This window comes from Salmo salar, chromosome ssa24, assembly GCF_905237065.1.
Source record: "Salmo salar chromosome ssa24, Ssal_v3.1, whole genome shotgun sequence".
Lineage (NCBI taxonomy): Eukaryota > Metazoa > Chordata > Actinopteri > Salmoniformes > Salmonidae > Salmo > Salmo salar.
Genome location: NC_059465.1, coordinates 26,129,231 through 26,149,340, shown reverse-complemented (window position 1 = coordinate 26,149,340; position 20,110 = coordinate 26,129,231). Strand labels below are relative to the sequence as shown.

General features: G+C 41.7%; 1 protein-coding gene across 1 annotated transcript in view; it reads left to right on the top strand.

Moving 5' to 3' along the window:
* LOC106585440 (protein crumbs homolog 2) overlaps window positions 1-19,902 on the top strand; it is a 30,665-nt gene extending 10,763 nt beyond the window's left edge. Inside the window, exons 7-13 of the mRNA XM_014171636.2 lie at window positions 10,064-11,056; window positions 11,286-11,845; window positions 12,027-12,192; window positions 14,656-15,517; window positions 15,633-15,749; window positions 17,557-17,683; window positions 17,942-19,902. Of these exons, the coding sequence (XP_014027111.1) occupies window positions 10,064-11,056; window positions 11,286-11,845; window positions 12,027-12,192; window positions 14,656-15,517; window positions 15,633-15,749; window positions 17,557-17,683; window positions 17,942-18,163 (3,047 nt within the window). The 3' untranslated portion in view covers window positions 18,164-19,902. The remainder of the gene's footprint in view (window positions 1-10,063; window positions 11,057-11,285; window positions 11,846-12,026; window positions 12,193-14,655; window positions 15,518-15,632; window positions 15,750-17,556; window positions 17,684-17,941) is intronic.
* The last annotated feature ends 208 nt before the right edge of the window (window positions 19,903-20,110 follow it).

Here is a 20,110-nt window from a genome sequence, read left to right as displayed (position 1 = left end):
TGTGTGAGAGAGGGAGAGAAGGGGCACGAGTTGGATCTCTTCTGTTAAGCTATATGTGTGTGATTACTGCTCTGGGAGAATGAGGGGGCTACTGCTACTACTGCTGCTGGTGTGGTGTGGGTCATGGGGACAGACAGGTAAACACCTCCGATTTACAGTACAGGGAAGGGCTGCTAGGACAGGCTGTGTGTTTATGTGGGGGAGGTATGGGGCTGGAGGAGGGTGCATGGAGAATTGTTATTGTTTTTACTTGTGTGGAGAGGAGTTTTAGTAGGTTTTGCTGATGCATAAACTTTCTGGGCTCATTTCTTACTAAGTGTATTAAAGTCCCATTGATTTACTATATATATACTGTAAATAATCTGGCAATATTCTTCACAGCAAGTGTTTTTTTTACTGTGATTTGGCTGGAATGCAGAAAGAAAAGGAGCAACTGGGCTACCATCCCTATCGATATTTCTACTGTCAGATCAATTCAATTAACTTCCCAGTCATTACTTTAATAGTGTAAGGCTACCTTCATCAGTAATTTCATCATTAGTAAACTGTCATAGACTAATCAAGTGCTTCCTGGTGTACACTGTCTCATGCGTGCCAGTGGACTTAGTTCCATATCTGATTAACTTATTGGTTTGGTTAGGGAGACTCTGATTAACTTATTGGTTTGGTTAGGGAGATTGATTAACTTATTGGTTTGGTTAGGGAGACTCTGATTAACTTATTGGTTTGGTTAGGGAGACTCTGATTAACTTATTGGTTTGGTTAGGGAGACTCTGATTAACTTATTGGTTTGGTTAGGGGGACTCTGATTAACTTATTGGTTTGGTTAGGGAGACTCTGATTAACTTATTGGTTTGGTTAGGGTGATTGATTAACTTATTGGTTTGGTTAGGGAGACTCTGATTAACTTATTGGTTTGGTTAGGGAGACTCTGATTAACTCATTTGGTTTGGTTAGGGAGACTCTGATTAACTCATTTGGTTTGGTTAGTGAGACTCTGATTAACTTATTGGTTTGGTTAGGGAGACTCTGATTAACTCATTTGGTTTGGTTAGGGAGACTCTGATTAACTAATTTGGTTTGGTTAGGGAGACTCTGATTAACTCATTTGGTTTGGTTAGTGAGACTCTGATTAACTTATTGGTTTGGTTAGGGAGACTCTGATTAACTCATTTGGTTTGGTTAGGGAGACTCTGATTAACTCATTTGGTTTGGTTAGGGAGACTCTGATTAACTCATTTGGTTTGGTTAGGGAGACTCTGATTAACTCATTTGGTTTGGTTAGGGAGACTATGATTAACTTATTGGTTTGGTTAGGGAGACTCTGATTAACTTATTGGTTTGGTTAGGGAGACTCTGATTAACTCATTTGGTTTGGTTAGGGAGACTGATTAACTTATTGGTTTGGTTAGGGAGACTCTGATTAACTTATTGGTTTGGTTAGGGAGACTCTGATTAACCGATTGGTTTGGTTAGGGAGATTGATTAACTTATTGGTTTGGTTAGGGAGATTGATTAACTTATTGGTTTGGTTAGGGAGACTCTGATTAACTTATTGGTTTGGTTAGGGAGACTCTGATTAACCTATTGGTTTGGTTAGGGAGATTGATTAATTTATTGGTTTGGTTAGGGAGACTGATTAACTTATTGGTTTGGTTAGGGTGACTCTGATTAACTTATTGGTTTGGTTAGGGAGACTGATTAATTTATTGGTTTGGTTAGGGAGACTATGATTAACTTATTGGTTTGGTTAGGGAGACTCTGATTAACTCATTTGGTTTGGTTAGGGAGACTCTGATTAACTTATTGGTTTGGTTAGGGAGACTCTGATTAACTTATTGGTTTGGTTAGGGAGACTGATTAACTTATTGGTTTGGTTAGGGAGACTCTGATTAACTCATTTGGTTTGGTTAGGGAGACTGATTAACTCATTTGGTTTGGTTAGGGAGACTGATTAACTTATTGGTTTGGTTAGGGAGACTCTGATTAACTCATTTGGTTTGGTTAGGGAGACTCTGATTAACCTATTGGTTTGGTTAGGGAGACTATGATTAACTTATTGGTTTGGTTAGGGAGACTGATTAACTTATTGGTTTGGTTAGGGAGACTCTGATTAACTTATTGGTTTGGTTAGGGAGAATCTGATTAACCGATTGGTTTGGTTAGGGAGATTGATTAACTTATTGGTTTGGTTAGGGAGATTGATTAACTTATTGGTTTGGTTAGGGAGACTCTGATTAACTTATTGGTTTGGTTAGTGAGACACTGATTAACCTATTGGTTTGGTTAGGGAGATTGATTAATTTATTGGTTTGGTTAGGGAGACTGATTAACTTATTGGTTTGGTTAGGGTGACTCTGATTAACTTATTGGTTTGGTTAGGGAGACTGATTAATTTATTGGTTTGGTTAGGGAGACTATGATTAACTTATTGGTTTGGTTAGGGAGACTCTGATTAACTCATTTGGTTTGGTTAGGGAGACTCTGATTAACTTATTGGTTTGGTTAGGGAGACTCTGATTAACTTATTGGTTTGGTTAGGGAGACTGATTAACTTATTGGTTTGGTTAGGGAGACTCTGATTAACTCATTTGGTTTGGTTAGGGAGACTGATTAACTCATTTGGTTTGGTTAGGGAGACTGATTAACTTATTGGTTTGGTTAGGGAGACTCTGATTAACTCATTTGGTTTGGTTAGGGAGACTCTGATTAACCTATTGGTTTGGTTAGGGAGACTATGATTAACTTATTGGTTTGGTTAGGGAGACTGATTAACTTATTGGTTTGGTTAGGGAGACTCTGATTAACTTATTGGTTTGGTTAGGGAGACTCTGATTAACCTATTGGTTTGGTTAGGGAGACTCTGATTAACTCATTTGGTTTGGTTAGGGAGACTCTGATTAACTTATTGGTTTGGTTAGGGAGACTGATTAACTCATTTGGTTTGGTTAGGGAGACTCTGATTAACTCATTTGGTTTGGTTAGGGAGACTCTGATTAACTCATTTGGTTTGGTTAGAGAGACTGATTAACTTATTGGTTTGGTTAGGGAGACTGATTAACTCATTTGGTTTGGTTAGGGAGACTGATTAACTCATTTGGTTTGGTTAGGGAGACTCTGATTAACTAATTTGGTTTGGTTAGGGAGACTCTGATTAACTAATTTGGTTTGGTTAGGGAGACTCTGATTAACTTATTGGTTTGGTTAGGGAGACTCTGATTAACTTTTTGGTTTGGTTAGGGAGACTCTGATTAACTCATTTGGTTTGGTTAAGGAGACTCTGATTAACTAATTTGGTTTGGTTAGGGAGACTCTGATTAACTCATTTGGTTTGGTTAGAGAGACTGATTAACTTATTGCTTTGGTTAGGGAGACTGATTAACTCATTTGGTTTGGTTAGGGAGACTGATTAACTCATTTGGTTTGGTTAGGGAGACTCTGATTAACTCATTTGGTTTGGTTAGGGAGACTGATTAACTTATTGGTTTGGTTAGGGAGACTCTGATTAACTCATTTGGTTTGGTTAGGGAGACTCTGATTAACCTATTGGTTTGGTTAGGGAGACTGATTAACATATTTGGTTTGGTTAGGGAGACTCTGATTAACTCATTTGGTTTGGTTAGTGAGACTCTGATTAACTTATTGGTTTGGTTAGGGAGACTGATTAACTTATTGGTTTGGTTAGGGAGACTCTGATTAACTAATTGGTTTGGTTAGGGAGACTGATTAACTTATTGGTTTGGTTAGGGAGACTCTGATTAACTCATTTGGTTTGGTTAGGGTGACTCTGATTAAATCATTTGGTTTGGTTAGGGAGACTGATTAACTTATTGGTTTGGTTATGGAGACTCTGATTAACTTATTGGTTTGGTTAGGGAGACTCTGATTAACTCATTTGGTTTGGTTAGGGAGACTGATTAACTCATTTGGTTTGGTTAGGGAGACTCTGATTAACCTATTGGTTTGGTTAGGGAGACTCTGATTAACTTATTGGTTTGGTTAGGGAGACTGATTAACTTATTGGTTTGGTTAGGGAGACTATGATTAACTTATTGGTTTGGTTAGGGAGACTGATTAACTTATTGGTTTGGTTAGGGAGACTATGATTAACTTATTGGTTTGGTTAAGGAGACTCTGATTAACTTATTGGTTTGGTTAGGGAGACTATGATTAACTTATTGGTTTGGTTAGGGAGACTCTGATTAACTCATTTGGTTTGGTTAGGGAGACTCTGATTAACTCATTTGGTTTGGTTAGGGAGACTCTGATTAACCTATTGGTTTGGTTAGGGAGACTCTGATTAACTTATTGGTTTGGTTATGGAGACTGATTAACTTATTGGTTTGGTTAGGGAGACTGATTAACTCATTTGGTTTGGTTAGGGAGACTGAATAACTCATGTGGTTTGGTTTGGGAGACTGATTAACTTATTGGTTTGGTTAGGGAGACTCTGATTAATTCATTTGGTTTGGTTAGGGAGACTCTGATTAATTCATTTGGTTTGGTTAGGGAGACTCTGATTAACTTATTTGGTTTGGTTAGGGAGACTCTGATTAACTCATTTGGTTTGGTTAGGGAGACTCTGATTAACTTATTGGTTTGGTTAGGGAGACTGATTAACTCATTTGGTTTGGTTAGGGAGACTCTGATTAACTTATTGGTTTGGTTAGGGAGACTCTGATTAACTCATTTGGTTTGGTTAGGGAGACTCTGATTAACTTATTTGGTTTGGTTAGGGAGACTCTGATTAACTCATTTGGTTTGGTTAGGGAGACTCTGATTAACTTATTGGTTTGGTTAGGGAGACTCTGATTAACTCATTTGGTTTGGTTAGGGAGACTCTGATTAACTTATTGGTTTGGTTAGGCAGACTCTGATTAACTCATTTGGTTTGGTTAGGGAGACTCTGATTAACTTATTGGTTTGGTTAGGGAGACTGATTAACTCATTTGGTTTGGTTAGGGAGACTGATTAACTCATTTGGTTTGGTTAGGGAGACTCTGATTAACTAATTTGGTTTGGTTAGGGAGACTCTGATTAACTCATTTGGTTTGGTTAGGGAGACTCTGATTAACTTATTGGTTTGGTTAGGGAGACTCTGATTAACTTTTTGGTTTGGTTAGGGAGACTCTGATTAACTCATTTGGTTTGGTTAAGGAGACTCTGATTAACTAATTTGGTTTGGTTAGGGAGAATCTGATTAACTCATTTGGTTTGGTTAGAGAGACTGATTAACTTATTGCTTTGGTTAGGGAGACTGATTAACTCATTTGGTTTGGTAAGGGAGACTGATTAACTCATTTGGTTTGGTTAGGGAGACTCTGGTTAACTAATTTGGTTTGGTTAGGGAGACTGATTAACTTATTGGTTTGGTTAGGGAGACTCTGATTAACTTATTGGTTTGGTTAGGGAGACTCTGATTAACTCATTGGTTTGGTTAGGGAGACTCTGATTAACTCATTTGGTTTGGTTAGGGAGACTCTGATTAACTCATTTGGTTTGGTTAGGGAGACTGATTAACTCATTTAGTTTGGTTAGGGAGACTCTGATTAACTCATTTGGTTTGATTAGTGAGACTCTGATTAACTTATTGGTTTGGTTAGGGAGACTGATTAACTTATTGGTTTGGTTAGGGAGACTCTGATTAACTAATTGGTTTGGTTAGGGAGACTGATTAACTTATTGGTTTGGTTAGGGAGACTCTGATTAACTCATTTGGTTTGGTTAGGGTGACTCTGATTAACTCATTTGGTTTGGTTAGGGAGACTCATTAACTTATTGGTTTGGTTATGGAGACTCTGATTAACTTATTGGTTTGGTTAGGGAGACTCTGATTAACTCATTTGGTTTGGTTAGGGAGACTGATTAAGTTATTGGTTTGGTTAGGGCGACTCTGATTAACCTATTGGTTTGGTTAGGGAGCCTGATTAACTAATTGGTTTGGTTAGGGAGACTGATTAACTTATTGGTTTGGTTAGGGAGACTATGATTAACTTATTGGTTTGGTTAGGGAGACTGATTAACTTATTGGTTTGGTTAGGGAGACTATGATTAACTTATTGGTTTGGTTAAGGAGACTCTGATTAACTCATTTGGGTTGGTTAGGGAGACTCTGATTAACCTATTGGTTTGGTTAGGGAGACTCTGATTAACTTATTGGTTTGGTTAGGGAGACTGATTAACTTATTGGTTTGGTTAGGGAGACTATGATTAACTTATTGGTTTGGTTAGGGAGACCTGATTAACTTATTGGTTTGGTTAGGGAGACTCTGATTAACTTATTGGTTTGGTTAAGGAGACTCTGATTAACTTATTGGTTTGGTTAGGGAGACTATGATTAACTTATTGGTTTGGTTAGGGAGACTCTGATTAACTCATTTGGTTTGGTTAGGGAGACTCTGATTAACTTATTTGGTTTGGTTAGGGAGACTATGATTAACCTATTGGTTTGGTTTAGGAGACTCTGATTAACTTATTGGTTTGGTTAGGGAGACTGATTAACTTATTGGTTTGGTTAGGGAGACTCTGATTAACTCATTTGGTTTGGTTAGGGAGACTCTGATTAACTCATTTGGTTTGGTTAGGGAGACTCTGATTAACCTATTGGTTTGGTTTTGGAGACTCTGATTAACTTATTGGTTTGGTTAGGGAGACTGATTAACTTATTGGTTTGGTTAGGGAGACTGATTAACTCATTTGGTTTGGTTAGGGAGACTCTGAATAACTCATGTGGTTTGGTTTGGGAGACTGATTAACTTATTGGTTTGGTTAGGGAGACTCTGATTAATTCATTTGGTTTGGTTAGGGAGACTGATTAACTTATTTGGTTTGGTTAGGGAGACTCTGATTAACTCATTTGGTTTGGTTAGGGAGACTCTGATTAACTTATTGGTTTGGTTAGGGAGACTCTGATTAACTTTTTGGTTTGGTTAGGGAGACTCTGATTAACTCATTTGGTTTGGTTAAGGAGACTCTGATTAACTCATTTGGTTTGGTTAGGGAGACTGATTAACTTATTTGGTTTGGTTAGGGAGACTCTGATTAACTCATTTGGTTTGGTTAGGAAGACTCTGATTAACTTATTGGTTTGGTTAGGGAGACTCTGATTAACTCATTTGGTTTGGTTAGGGAGACTCTGATTAACTTATTGGTTTGGTTAGGCAGACTCTGATTAACTCATTTGGTTTGGTTAGGGAGACTCTGATTAACTTATTGGTTTGGTTAGGGAGACTCTGATTAACTCATTTGGTTTGGTTAGGGAGACTGATTAACTTATTGGTTTGTTTAGGGAGACTCTGATTAACTTATTGGTTTGGTTAGGGAGACTCTGATTAACTCATTTGGTTTGGTTAGGGAGACTCTGATTATCTCATTTGGTTTGGTTAGGGAGACTGATTAACTTATTGGTTTGGTTAGGGAGACTCTGATTAACTTATTTGGTTTGGTTAGGGAGACTCTGATTAACTTATTGGTTTGGTTAGGGAGACTCTGATTAACTCATTTGGTTTGGTTAGGATGACTCTGATTAACCTATTGGTTTGGTTAGGGAGACTGATTAACTTATTGGTTTGGTTAGGGAGACTGATTAACTCATTTGGTTTGGTTAGGGAGACTGATTAACTCATTTGGTTTGGTTAGGGAGACTCTGATTCATTTATTGGTTTGGTTAGGGAGACTGATTAACTTATTGGTTTGTTTAGGGAGACTGATTAACTTATTGGTTTGGTTAGGGAGACTGATTAACTTATTGGTTTGGTTAGGGAGACTGATTAACTTATTGGTTTGGTTAGGGAGACTCTGATTCATTTATTGGTTTGGTTAGGGAGACTATGATTAACTTATTGGTTTGGTTACGGAGACTATGATTAACTTATTGGTTTGGTTAGGGAGACTCTGATTAGCTCATTTGGTTTGGTTAGGGTGACTCTGATTAACTCATTTGGTTTGGTTAGGGAGACTGATTAACTTATTGGTTTGGTTATGGAGACTCTGATTCATTTATTGGTTTGGTTAGTGAGACTGATTAACTTATTGGTTTGTTTAGGGAGACTGATTAACTTATTGGTTTGGTTAGGGAGACTGATTAACTTATTGGTTTGGTTAGGGAGACTGATTAACTTATTGGTTTGGTTAGGGAGACTCTGATTCATTTATTGGTTTGGTTAGGGAGACTATGATTAACTTATTGGTTTGGTTACGGAGACTATGATTAACTTATTGGTTTGGTTAGGGAGACTCTGATTAATTTATTGGTTTGGTTAGGGAGACTCTGATTAACCTATTGGTTTGGTTAGGGAGACTCTGATTAAATAATTGGTTTGGTTAGGGAGACTGATTAACTTATTGTTTTGGTTAGGGAGACTATCATTAACTTATTGGTTTGGTTAGGGAGACTCTGATTAACTTATTAGTTTGGTTAGGGAGACTATGATTAACTTATTGGTTTGGTTAAGGAGACTCTGATTAACTTATTGGTTTGGTTAGGGAGACTATGATTAACTTATTGGTTTGGTTAGGGAGACTATGATTAACTTATTGGTTTGGTTAGGGAGACTATGATTAACTTATTGGTTTGGTTAGGGAGACTCTGATTAACTCATTTGGTTTGGTTAGGGAGACTGATTAACTCATTTGGTTTGGTTAGGGAGACTCTGATTAACCTATTGGTTTGGTTAGGGAGACTCTGATTAACTTATTGGTTTGGTTAGGGAGACTGATTAACTTATTGGTTTGGTTAGGGAGACTGATTAACTCATTTGGTTTGGTTAGGGAGACTCTGATTAACTCATTTGGTTTGGTTAGGGAGACTGATTACCTTATTGGTTTGGTTAGGGAGACTCTGATTAATTCATTTGGTTTGGTTAGGGAGACTGTGATTAATTCATTTGGTTTGGTTAGGGAGACTCTGATTAACTTATTTGGTTTGGTTAGGGAGACTCTGATTAACTTATTGGTTTGGTTAGGGAGACTCTGATTAACTCATTTGGTTTGGTTAGGGAGACTCTGATTAACTCATTTGGTTTGGTTAGGGAGACTCTGATTAACTTATTGGTTTGGTTAGGGAGACTCTGATTAACTCATTTGGTTTGGTTAGGGAGACTCTGATTAACTTATTGGTTTGGTTAGGGAGACTCTGATTAACTCATTTGGTTTGGTTAGGGAGACTCTGATTAACTTATTGGTTTGGTTAGGGACACTCTGATTAACTCATTTGGTTTGGTTAGGGAGACTGATTAACTTATTGGTTTGTTTAGGGAGACTCTGATTAACTTATTGGTTTGGTTAGGGAGACTCTGATTAACTCATTTGGTTTGGTTAGGGAGACTCTGATTAACTCATTTGGTTTGGTTAGGGAGACTGATTAACTTATTGGTTTGGTTAGGGAGACTCTGATTAACTTATTTGGTTTGGTTAGGGAGACTCTGATTAACTTATTGGTTTGGTTAGGGAGACTCTGATTAACTCATTTGGTTTGGTTAGGGAGACTCTGATTAACCTATTGGTTTGGTTAGGGAGACTGATTCACTTATTGGTTTGGTTAGGGAGACTGATTAACTCATTTGGTTTGGTTAGGGAGACTGATTAACTCATTTGGTTTGGTTAGGGAGACTCTGATTCATTTATTGGTTTGGTTAGGGAGACTGATTAACTTATTGGTTTGGTTAGGGAGACTGATTAACTTATTGGTTTGGTTAGGGAGACTCGATTAACTTATTGGTTTGGTTAGGGAGACTGATTAACTTATTGGTTTGGTTAGGGAGACTCTGATTCATTTATTGGTTTGGTTAGGGAGACTATGATTAACTTATTGGTTTGGTTACGGAGACTATGATTAACTTATTGGTTTGGTTAGGGAGACTGATTAATTTATTGGTTTGGTTAGGGAGACTGATTAATTTATTGGTTTGGTTAGGGAGACTCTGATTAACTTATTGGTTTGGTTAGGGAGACCCTTATGCTCCTGCTGAATCTGTCTGTGTGGCTGAGAATGACATGTCAAAACCCTTCAGCCAGATACATGTATAACATGAAGAACTAGTGGTGTGTTATGTTTTCGTTCCAGGTGTGCACTGCGAGGTAGACATCGACGAGTGTGAGAGCGAGCCTTGTCAGAACGGAGGGTCCTGCCACGACGGCGCCAATGCCTACACCTGTCACTGTGTGGAGGCGGAGCCAGGGGAGGAGCCGTGGGGCGGCCATAACTGTGACGTCCGTCTGATTGGCTGCAGGGAACATCTGTGTGAGAACGGAGCCCCCTGTGTGCCTATCCTAAGCCAAGAAGAGAATGGTAATGAGGACAGTGATGGGGATAGGAATGAACTAGAGCATGGCCACACCTGCCTTTGTCCCCCGGGCTTCACTGGGAAGCACTGCGGCATCCCCACCACCTTTTCCTTCAACACAGAGGGCTATATCCTCATTCAGCTCCCTCCTACAGCTAACAGGAGCAGGGCAGAAGTAGATCCCCATCACCACCACGTCCAGCTGCGCTTCAGGACCACTCTACCTGACATGCTTCTGTTCTACGGAGGGGCTGAGCACTACTTTGTGTCCCTGGAGATCGTGGGGACCCTCCTCAAGGCTAGAGCTGGATCAGGGAAGGAGCTACAGGCCACCTTCCATCTCCCAGTCAACAATGGAGACTGGCATGAGGCCAAAGTGACCATGGATGAGAAGCTGGTACTGAGGGTCAAAGGACCAGTCTGTGACAATGACAAGGGATGCATGGTGGAGAATGAAGGACACAATCAACTGGTCTTCTTCCAACATGGATCATTCCCAGAAGTCTATGTGGGGGGGGCCCCCCAGAAGTATCTGGACAACACAGACAGTAGGAAGGGTTTCATTGGCTGCATGGAGGATCTACAGGTTGACCACCATCGTGTTCTGCCACAGGATTTCTCTCTAGAGCACATCCAAGACATGGAGCTGGGCTGCAACAAGACTGACTGGTGTCATCCTGACCCCTGCCATCATCGTGGGCACTGTATTGACCTGTGGACTAGCTTCAGCTGTGAGTGTCATCGACCCTATCATGGCTCCCTGTGTGAAGAAGGTAAGAACTGTTATAGCTTTAAAAAAATTACTACTTTACTTTTTAGTTTTCAAATATTGCTTTTTAAATTATGTAAAAACTATACAATAATCTCTAAACACCAGGCGTTGACAATATACGGTCATTTACAGAGGGTTACTCAACTTACAACCAGTTTCCTTCAACTACACTGGTTTGTACAGGTTTTGTCATTCACGCTGAGAGCATTGCTTTTTGTTGCTTCCCTCAGAATACCCCTCATGGACATTCAGTAATGAAGAAACAGTGAGTTATGCTGCCTTCAACATCAACACAACTGATGGTGAGAACTTCAACATCTCCTTCTTCCTCCGCTCTCTGAATCCCAGCGGCCTGCTACTCCAGCTGCGGAGAGGGAGGAGGGCCTACCTCATCCTGTACCTGCGGGAGGGAACCCTGGTCTTCAACAGCCCCCCCACCACTCTGTTCTCTAACAGTACCTACTTCACCAGCGGACAGAGGGAGCTGGTCACTGTGACGATACGCCAGGGTCAGGTAGGGTTCAGCCAGGCTGGTACACAGCTCTCCCTGGGGAGGGTGAGGATGGAACGGGGGGATGTGGTGTACATTGGGGGTCTGCCGCCGGGGGAGTCCACTGCCCCCTGGGGAGGTCACTTCAAAGGCTGCCTGCAGGACATCACTCTGGACCACATGCAGCTGTATCCCAATCACACAAAGGAGGAGTGCCACACCCACGAAGCGTACCAGTGCTACTTCCCAAACAAAGCTGAGAACGTCTTGGATGGCTGTGTCAGTGATGAGGCATGCAAGGTACAGTAACATCAATGGCAACTTTAATCTTTAGAGATGTGTTACTGTAACTGCAGGAAGTGGGTGTAACTGTTCAAGGAAACTTGGTACAAGAGCTGACTAGATTTGTCAGGTTAGGGTCCTGATAAAGACTTTTGAGTTCAGTCTTTGTAACAGACACTAATTTCTAAGTTCTCCTCAGACTGGTCCCTGTCAGAATGGAGGAACGTGCATGGTCACCTGGAATGAATTTGAGTGCACCTGTCCCATGAACTTCTCTGGCAGGCGATGTGATACACGCGTGTGGTGTGTCAGTGACCCCTGTGTCATGGGTAGCCAGTGTGTGGATCTAGTTGACGGTTATGAGTGTAAGTGGACTTTTTTGATACATTATCTCACTCCCTCACTCCCTTTCTGACAGTCTCAGTCTCTTGCTCTCTTTCAGCCATAAACATGCACACAAAATAACAAATACAATATAATACTGAATATTACATATTGAAAGGTATGACTAAGAAGACCTTCCTAATATGGAGTTGCACCCTCTTTTGCCCTCAGAACAGTTTCAACACTACAAGGTGTCGAAAGCATTCCACAGGGATGCTGGCCCATGTTGACTCCAATGCTTCCGACAGTTGTGTCAAGTTGGCTGGATGTCCTTTGGGTGGTGGACCATTCTTGATACACATGGGAAACTGTTGAAAAACCCAGCAGCGTTGCAGTTCTTGACACAAAACGGTGCGCCTGACACCTAGTACCATACCCGTTCAAAGGCACCTAAAAATGTTGTCTTACCAATTCACCCTCTGATTGGCACACATACACAATCCATGTCTCAATTGTCTCAAGGCTTAAAAATCCTTCTTTATCCTGTCTCCTCCCCTTCATCCACACTGATTGAAGTGGATTTAACAAGTGACATCAATAAGGATTCACCTGGATTCACCTGGATTCACCTGGCCAGTCTACAGTGGGGGGAAAAAGTATTTGATCCCCTGCTGATTTTGTACGTTTGCCCACTTTTTTAATTTTAATTTTTATTTTTGTCATTTAGCAGACGCTCTTATTCAGAGCGACTTACAGTAGTGAATGCAAACATTTCATACATTTCATTTCAAGCATTTTTTTTGTGTTGTTTTTTTGTGCACCTACCCCCCGTGCACACACCATGCTGGCATTGCAAACACCATGCTCTACCGACTGAGCCACAGGGAAGCAAAGAAATTATCAGTCTATAATTTTAATGGTAGGTTTATTTGAACAGTGAGAGACAGAATAACAACAAAAAAACCAAGAAAAACGCATGTCAAAAAGGTTATAAAATGATTTGCATTTTAATGAGGGAAATAAGTATTTGACCCCTCTGCAAAACATGACTTAGTACTTGGTGGCAAAACCCTTGTTGGCAATCACAGAGGTCAGACGTTTCTTGTAGTTGGCCACCAGGTTTGCACACATCTCAGGAGGGATTTTGTCCCACTCCTCTTTGCAGATCTTCTCCAGGTCATTAAGGTTTTGAGGCTGACGTTTGGCAACTCGAACCTTCAGCTCCCTCCACAGATTCTATGGGATTAAGGTCTGGAGACTGGCTAGGCCACTCCAGGACCTTAATGTGCTTCTTCTTGAGCCACTCCTTTGTTGCCTTGGCCATGTGTTTTGGGTCATTGTCATGCTGGAATACCCATCCATGACCCATTTTCAATGCCCTGGTTGAGGGAAGGATGTTCTCACCCAAGATTTGACGGTACATGGCCCCGTCCATCGTCCCTTTGATGCGGTGAAGTTGTCCTGTCCCCTTAGCAGAAAAACACCCCCAAAGCATAATGTTTCCACCTCCATGTTTGACGGTGGAGATGGTGTTCTTGGGGTCATAGGCAGCATTCCTCCTCCTCCAAACAGTTGAGTTGATGCCAAAGAGCTCCATTTTGGTCTCATCTGACCACAACACTTTCACCAGTTGTCCTCTGAATCATTCAGATGTTCATTGGCAAACTTCAGATGGGCATGTATATGTATTCTTGAGCAGGGGGATCTTGTGGGGGCGCTGCAGGATTTCAGTCCTTCACAGCGTAGTGTGTTACCAATTGTTTTCTTGGTGACTATGGTCCCAGCTGCCTTGAGATCATTGACAAGATCCTTCCGTGTAGTTCTGGGCTGATTCCTCACCGTTCTCATGATCATTGCAACCCCACGAGGTGAGATCTTGCATGGAGCCCCAGGCCGAGGGGTATTGACAGTTCTTTTGTGTTTCTTCCATTTGCGAATAATCGCACCAAATGTTGTCACCTTCTCTCCAAGCTTCTTGGCGATGGTCTTGTAGCCCATTCCAGCCTTGTGTAGGTCTACAATCTTGTCCCTGACATCCTTGGAGAGCTCTTTTGTCTTGGCCATGGTGGAGAGTTTGGAATCTGATTGATTGATTGCTTCTGTGGACAGGTGTCTTTTTTACAGGTAACAAGCTGCGGTTAGGAGCACTCCCTTTAAGAGTGTGCTCCTAATCTCAGCTCGTTACCTGTATAAAAGACAACTGGGAGCCAGAAATCTTTCTGATTGAGAGGGGGTCAAATACTTATTTCCCTCATTAAAATGCAAATCAATTTATAACATTTTTGACATGCGTTTTTCTGGATTTTTTTGTTGTTATTCTGTCTCTCACTGTTCAAATAAACCTACCATTAAAATGATAGACTGATCCTTTTTTTATCAGTGGGCAAACGTACAAAATCAGCAGGGGATCAAATACTTTTTTCCCTCACTGTATGTCATGGAAAGAGCAGGTGTTCTTAATGTTTTGTATACTCAGTGTATATACGATACTGCTCTTCCCCCAGGTCTCACTAATGCCACCTTTGAGAGCAACGCTCTGCAGTTCACTGCTAACGGCTCGCTAGTCGCCTCTGTGACCAGTGTCTCCGTGGACATACGCACGCGGAAGGAGAACGGCGTGCTGCTGCGGGCCACTAACGGAGCAGAGGTCTTCTGTCTGGGTCTGCTCAACTCCTCCCTGCTAGTCAAACTACTGAGCGGCAACAGCCTGGAGTTGCAGGCATTCACCAGTGACCTGCCCATCTCAGATGGGGCCTGGCACCATCTCCACCTTGCCATGGCCGACCCCCTGAAACCTGTGTCCCGCTGGCGCCTCACTGTGGACGGGCGCAGGGTGGGCAGCACCATGGGCACAGCCGGGAATCTCAACTTCCTCAACGACACCACTGTGTGGATGGCAGAGAACTACACAGGCTGTCTGGGGGAGTTGAGGGTGGGAGGAGTCTACCTACCCCTGGTGGACGACCAGGATGCCCCCCAGGCAGCCCGGTTTATCAGGCAGAGGGGCCAGAAGCCCAAGATGGGGTGTGTTGGTGCCGATGTGTGCCAGTCCCAGCCCTGCCTCAACCAGGGCTTCTGCCAGGACCTCTGGAACCTGTTAAACTGCAGCTGTGCCCCAGGCTGGGAAGGACAGTTCTGCCAGAGGGACACAGATGAGTGTGCCTCAGGCCCCTGTGCCCATGGCACCTGCACAGACCTGCTGGCAGACTACTGGTGTGAGTGTCACAAAGGCTGGGGGGGCAGAGACTGTGATGAGGAGGTGGATGACTGCCTGGAGCACAGCTGTTTGAACGGGGGCTCCTGTCTGGACGGGACGGGCAACTACCACTGCGTCTGCCTCCCTGGATACAGCGGCCGCCGCTGTCAGTGAGTACCACAAACTTGTGCATGCTAGTGACTGGAAAAATCCCAACACTGTGTGTGTGTGTGTTTAGTTTGTGTAGAAGTTGTAATGACTCTATTATGTGTGTGTGTTCTGTAGGCGGAGATTCCCTCCACAGCAGTGTGATGAGGATACGCAGTGTGATAACGGTGGAGTCTGCATGGATGGGAACTTGGGTGCCAACTGCACCTGCAAGCCTGGATACACTGGGGACTGGTGAGATCACAAACCTATCATTTCATGCATTTCACATTTTCCATAGAAATACATTGGCTGGATCCATGGACACTAACATTTTTGTGGACTAAAATGCATGCTCAGTGGACTAGGCTTAAAGGTAAACTGCCTCTTAGAACCAACTTCTCTCGTTTTAAACGGCCTATGTGGCATCGATATGAGTCAGAAACATTAATTTTAGTGACAAAATTGTGTAAATAGGATAAAAAGTATAAATAGGATAATTTTGGTCATAAAGTCCTGTCCAATAAAGTCTCATCCAAAACAGAGAAAAAATGTATGAAATGTATGCATTCACTACTGTAAGTTGCTCTGGATAAGAGTGTCTGCTAAATGACTAAAATGTAAAATGTAAAAAAAACTACAGCACTAGGCTCACGTGGACTGGACAATAGACTAGTCCAGGCAAATGAAAAGTACTAGTGCTTACACCTACACATCATTTCTTATAAAGTAATCTAAAACATAACAGTGTACCAAAATGGATTATGATACTAGCTAATCACATTTTATAAAAGTATGAAAACTAAAATAGTTTGCCATGCATGATTAGCATGATCACTAACGTTTGCAATTTCAATTGATTGATAGCTGAGCTAGCCTAAATGTTAACGGCTTGTGCGTATGCTTGGTTCAGTATGAACACGCACAAAATGCTAGAAATAGCTTAGCTAGCCTAGACGCTAGCAGCTCGTTCTCCATACAAAAACTCACTAAATCCTGGCGTCAATCTTTCCCTTAATCCCTCACAGCATGTTCATATAGATAAGTGAGCGTTAATACCCAGTTCTCTCTTTTTAGTTCAGTTTTATACAACTTCTCAACAATTTGAAACGTAGTTTTTCTTCCATGGAATGGCGGTAGCTCTTCACGTTCCATTCTAGCTCTTTGTTTAGCATGTTGGCGCCAACTGGTGTATAACCTGAGGTTAGGAGAGGGACTAAGAGAATATTGAGTTTTGATTGGCTAAAAATAAACTGCAGCTTCTGACTGCTGATTTGTAATAGCTGTAAACTTAAACATATCAATAGCAATATAGTACAATATGATTGGTTACTGGAATCTCACTAGTAATGATAAGTATTCAACATTAGTTGACCTACGTTACAAATGCTTTTCCAACAGTCTTGAAGGAGTTCCCACATATGCTGAGCACTTGTTGGATGCTTTTCCTTCACTCTGCGGTCCAATTTATCCCAAACCATCTCAATTGGGTTGAGGTCGGGTGATTGTGGTTGTTTAACACTTTTTTTAGTTACTATAAGATTCCATATGTGCTATTTCATAGTTTTGATGTCTTCACTATTATTGCACAATGTAGAAAATAGAACAAATTAAGAAAAACCCTTGAATGAGTAGATGTGTCCCAACCTTTGACTGGTACTGTATATAAATTCAATCAAATAGCCTAGTGCACACACCAAAACTTTTCAAATGTCCAAATCAAAAGGCTATTTCACAGAGAAATGTGGACAGCAACATAATAAACTAAAGCATTGATCATTGGGAAAGAAATAAGAATGACTGCTAAGGCTTGATCCAAAAATGTAATAATTAAATAGGTAGCCTAGCCTACAAAACTAAAACAATCTTTATGTTCAAATCAAAAGGCCTAAATAACATGACATCATTAAAGCACTGTGTCCAGTAAACCAGCCCTATATGTCTAAGGTTAAAATGCTGTCTGTCAGTGGGTGGACAGGGCAAGGTCCCTGTTGTAAGTACAGCGAGCTGTGGGACTGCTGGTGTGTCACTGTTGTGTTGAACCCCTGAAGTTCTCTCCCAGGTGTGAGGCAGAGATAGATGAGTGTGAGTCCAGTCCCTGTCTCAACGGTGCTACCTGTCTGGACCGACTCAACAGCTTCCAGTGTATGTGTATGCCGGGCTTCAGCGGCACACAGTGTGAAAGCAATGTAAGTGACCACATACTGTATCTCCCCATATCGCACTCAGTAACTGACGGTCTGCATGTAACCAGTACATAGTGTAGGTGTATATGTTACAGTAGTCTAGTATGTAATGCTAATGTATGTTGAGTATCAAAAGCTTATACATAGACCAGATTGGATCAAAAGAGCTGATGTATTAAACTATTTAAACTGTAGTTCCTCTAATCTCAGTTTGAGTGAGAAGTAAGTTAGGCCTGTTGTCCTGCTCTGTCCCATCTGTAGAGACAGGAGCAGAGGGACCGTGTGCCCTGGCTAGTGGTGGCCATCCCTCTGGCCAGCCTGTGTGTGCTGCTGGCTGTGGTGGCCCTGGTCTTCATGGTGCTGACCGCCCGCAAGAAGCGCCAGTCAGAGGGCACCTACAGTCCCAGTGCCCAGGAGGTGGCAGGGGCACGGCTGGAGATGGGTAGCGTGCTCAAAGTGCCCCCTGAGGAGAGGCTCATATGAGCCCTACACACAACAGAAACACACACTTCCTTCGCTTGGCTGCATACACCTACACTCCCTGGTTCAGACACACAAACAGACAGGTGAGGACTGGTCAGACTCATTAAGAGGTGTCCAAGGGGTGGAAGGCCACCGGTGGTGTGGACATATGCCCTTACAGTGGTGCCCCCGCCACACTGCTGCTGCTGGGTCATGGTGGTGGGGGTGGTTAAACCCAGAGCTCATCCCTCTATGGAAAGAAGTGATGTGATCTGTCAGAGCCTCAGAGAAAGGCAGGACAGAGACGGTCTTCTTCCCAAGACCCGAGAAATGCTGTCGGGTTGAGTCTCCTCAGCTAATCCCTTCTCTGGAGTGATGAACCATACTTGATTCCAGTGTCTTTCTATAAAATACCTACCTGTGAACATTCTGTAGCCCACATTGATTATGTGTGAGTTCACACTAATGACGACTTTGATGGTTAAACATTGTAATTTTCTCGGGATGTGCACTATGTAAGTTAACAGGCTACACCAACAATGTAAATAATGATCTATTTCTAAATCTTTTATGTGTTTTTGTTCATGTCACTGTCTTATGCAAATGTATGAGGTGCTCCTAAAACTCCTAGAAAGTGGATTGAGACCATGTTAATGTTATCAGCTAACTTCAACTCTGATGCCACAGTCTTCAGACAGGTTGCATTTACCCAAACCTACACTCCTGTCTCTTCGTCTTCGCTCACCAGTGCCACTAACTTAACCAGCCAAGTGGTCGATGGACGTTTTCGCTCTCTGTAACTATGGATTTTGTACCACATTTATACTGTAACTGAGCTGAATGAAAGTAAGGCACTATATTTTTCTATCAAATTAGCTAGATATGAAGTTCATGCAGACCCTACTAAAGGCAAATAATTGAAAGATAAGTATTTGTTATGAATTTACTTCTAAATTACTTTATGAATGAGTTGTTTGTATGTGCCTTCCTAACAGAATGGATGGAATGCTGACAAACCCAACATTTTACTCCTGTATATTGTATCTATATGTACGATGGAGCCATGTATTGTCTCAAAGGGAAACTCACTGTGATGATTTTATTGATGTCTTTGTGGAATACTGTAGAGCAGTATGACAGACAGATAGACAGAGCAAGCTGCCTGTTCCAGCTCTGTTGGGCCTCCTCCTCTTATTCCTGCAGGGCCGGATGATATTTTACTGGGAGGCATGTTACTGTGTATACACTGACATCATCTCTGCTCCAGTGCTGGATTTCACAGAATACATGCCAGGGTTGGGTTCAATTCAGTTTTCAATAAAGTCAATTCAGGAAGTGAACATAGCCCATTGCTTTCTATGGGCATTTTTCAATTCACAAAGTCAATTGTCAATTGAAAACTGATTTGACCCCAATCCTGGTACACCCTGGATTAATCTACAACAGGGGATAGACTGGACTGACCTGTATTTCAGCACTGAACAGTATGGTAGGAGCCTACACTGGACGCATCTCTACTCACGCAGCACAAAGTACAGTGTACTCAACAGTATGGGATGCTGGGTAAGCTACACTGGTATATACAAGGAGTATTCTGTGATTCTGTAAAATGTGATTGGATAGTAACACTGTAACATGATGTAATTGTATATAATGTGATTTATTCGAAATGTAAACGTTTCTGTTGGATTTCAAAAGTTAAAATTCTGCAAAAGAGCTCATGTAGAAGAAGGATAATAAAAACACAGTGGAGTAACGGATCTGCTGTGTATGTTTCTGTTTGGAACTCTCTTAGAAGTCAACAGGTATCCTATAAGGCACGTGTCAAACTCATTCCACGGAGGGATGGATGTCTGCAGGTTTTTGCTCCACCCTTGTACTTGATTGATGAATTAAGGTCACTGATTAGTAAGGAACTCCCCTCACCTGGTTGTCTAGGTCGTAATTGAAAGGAAAAATCAAAAACCT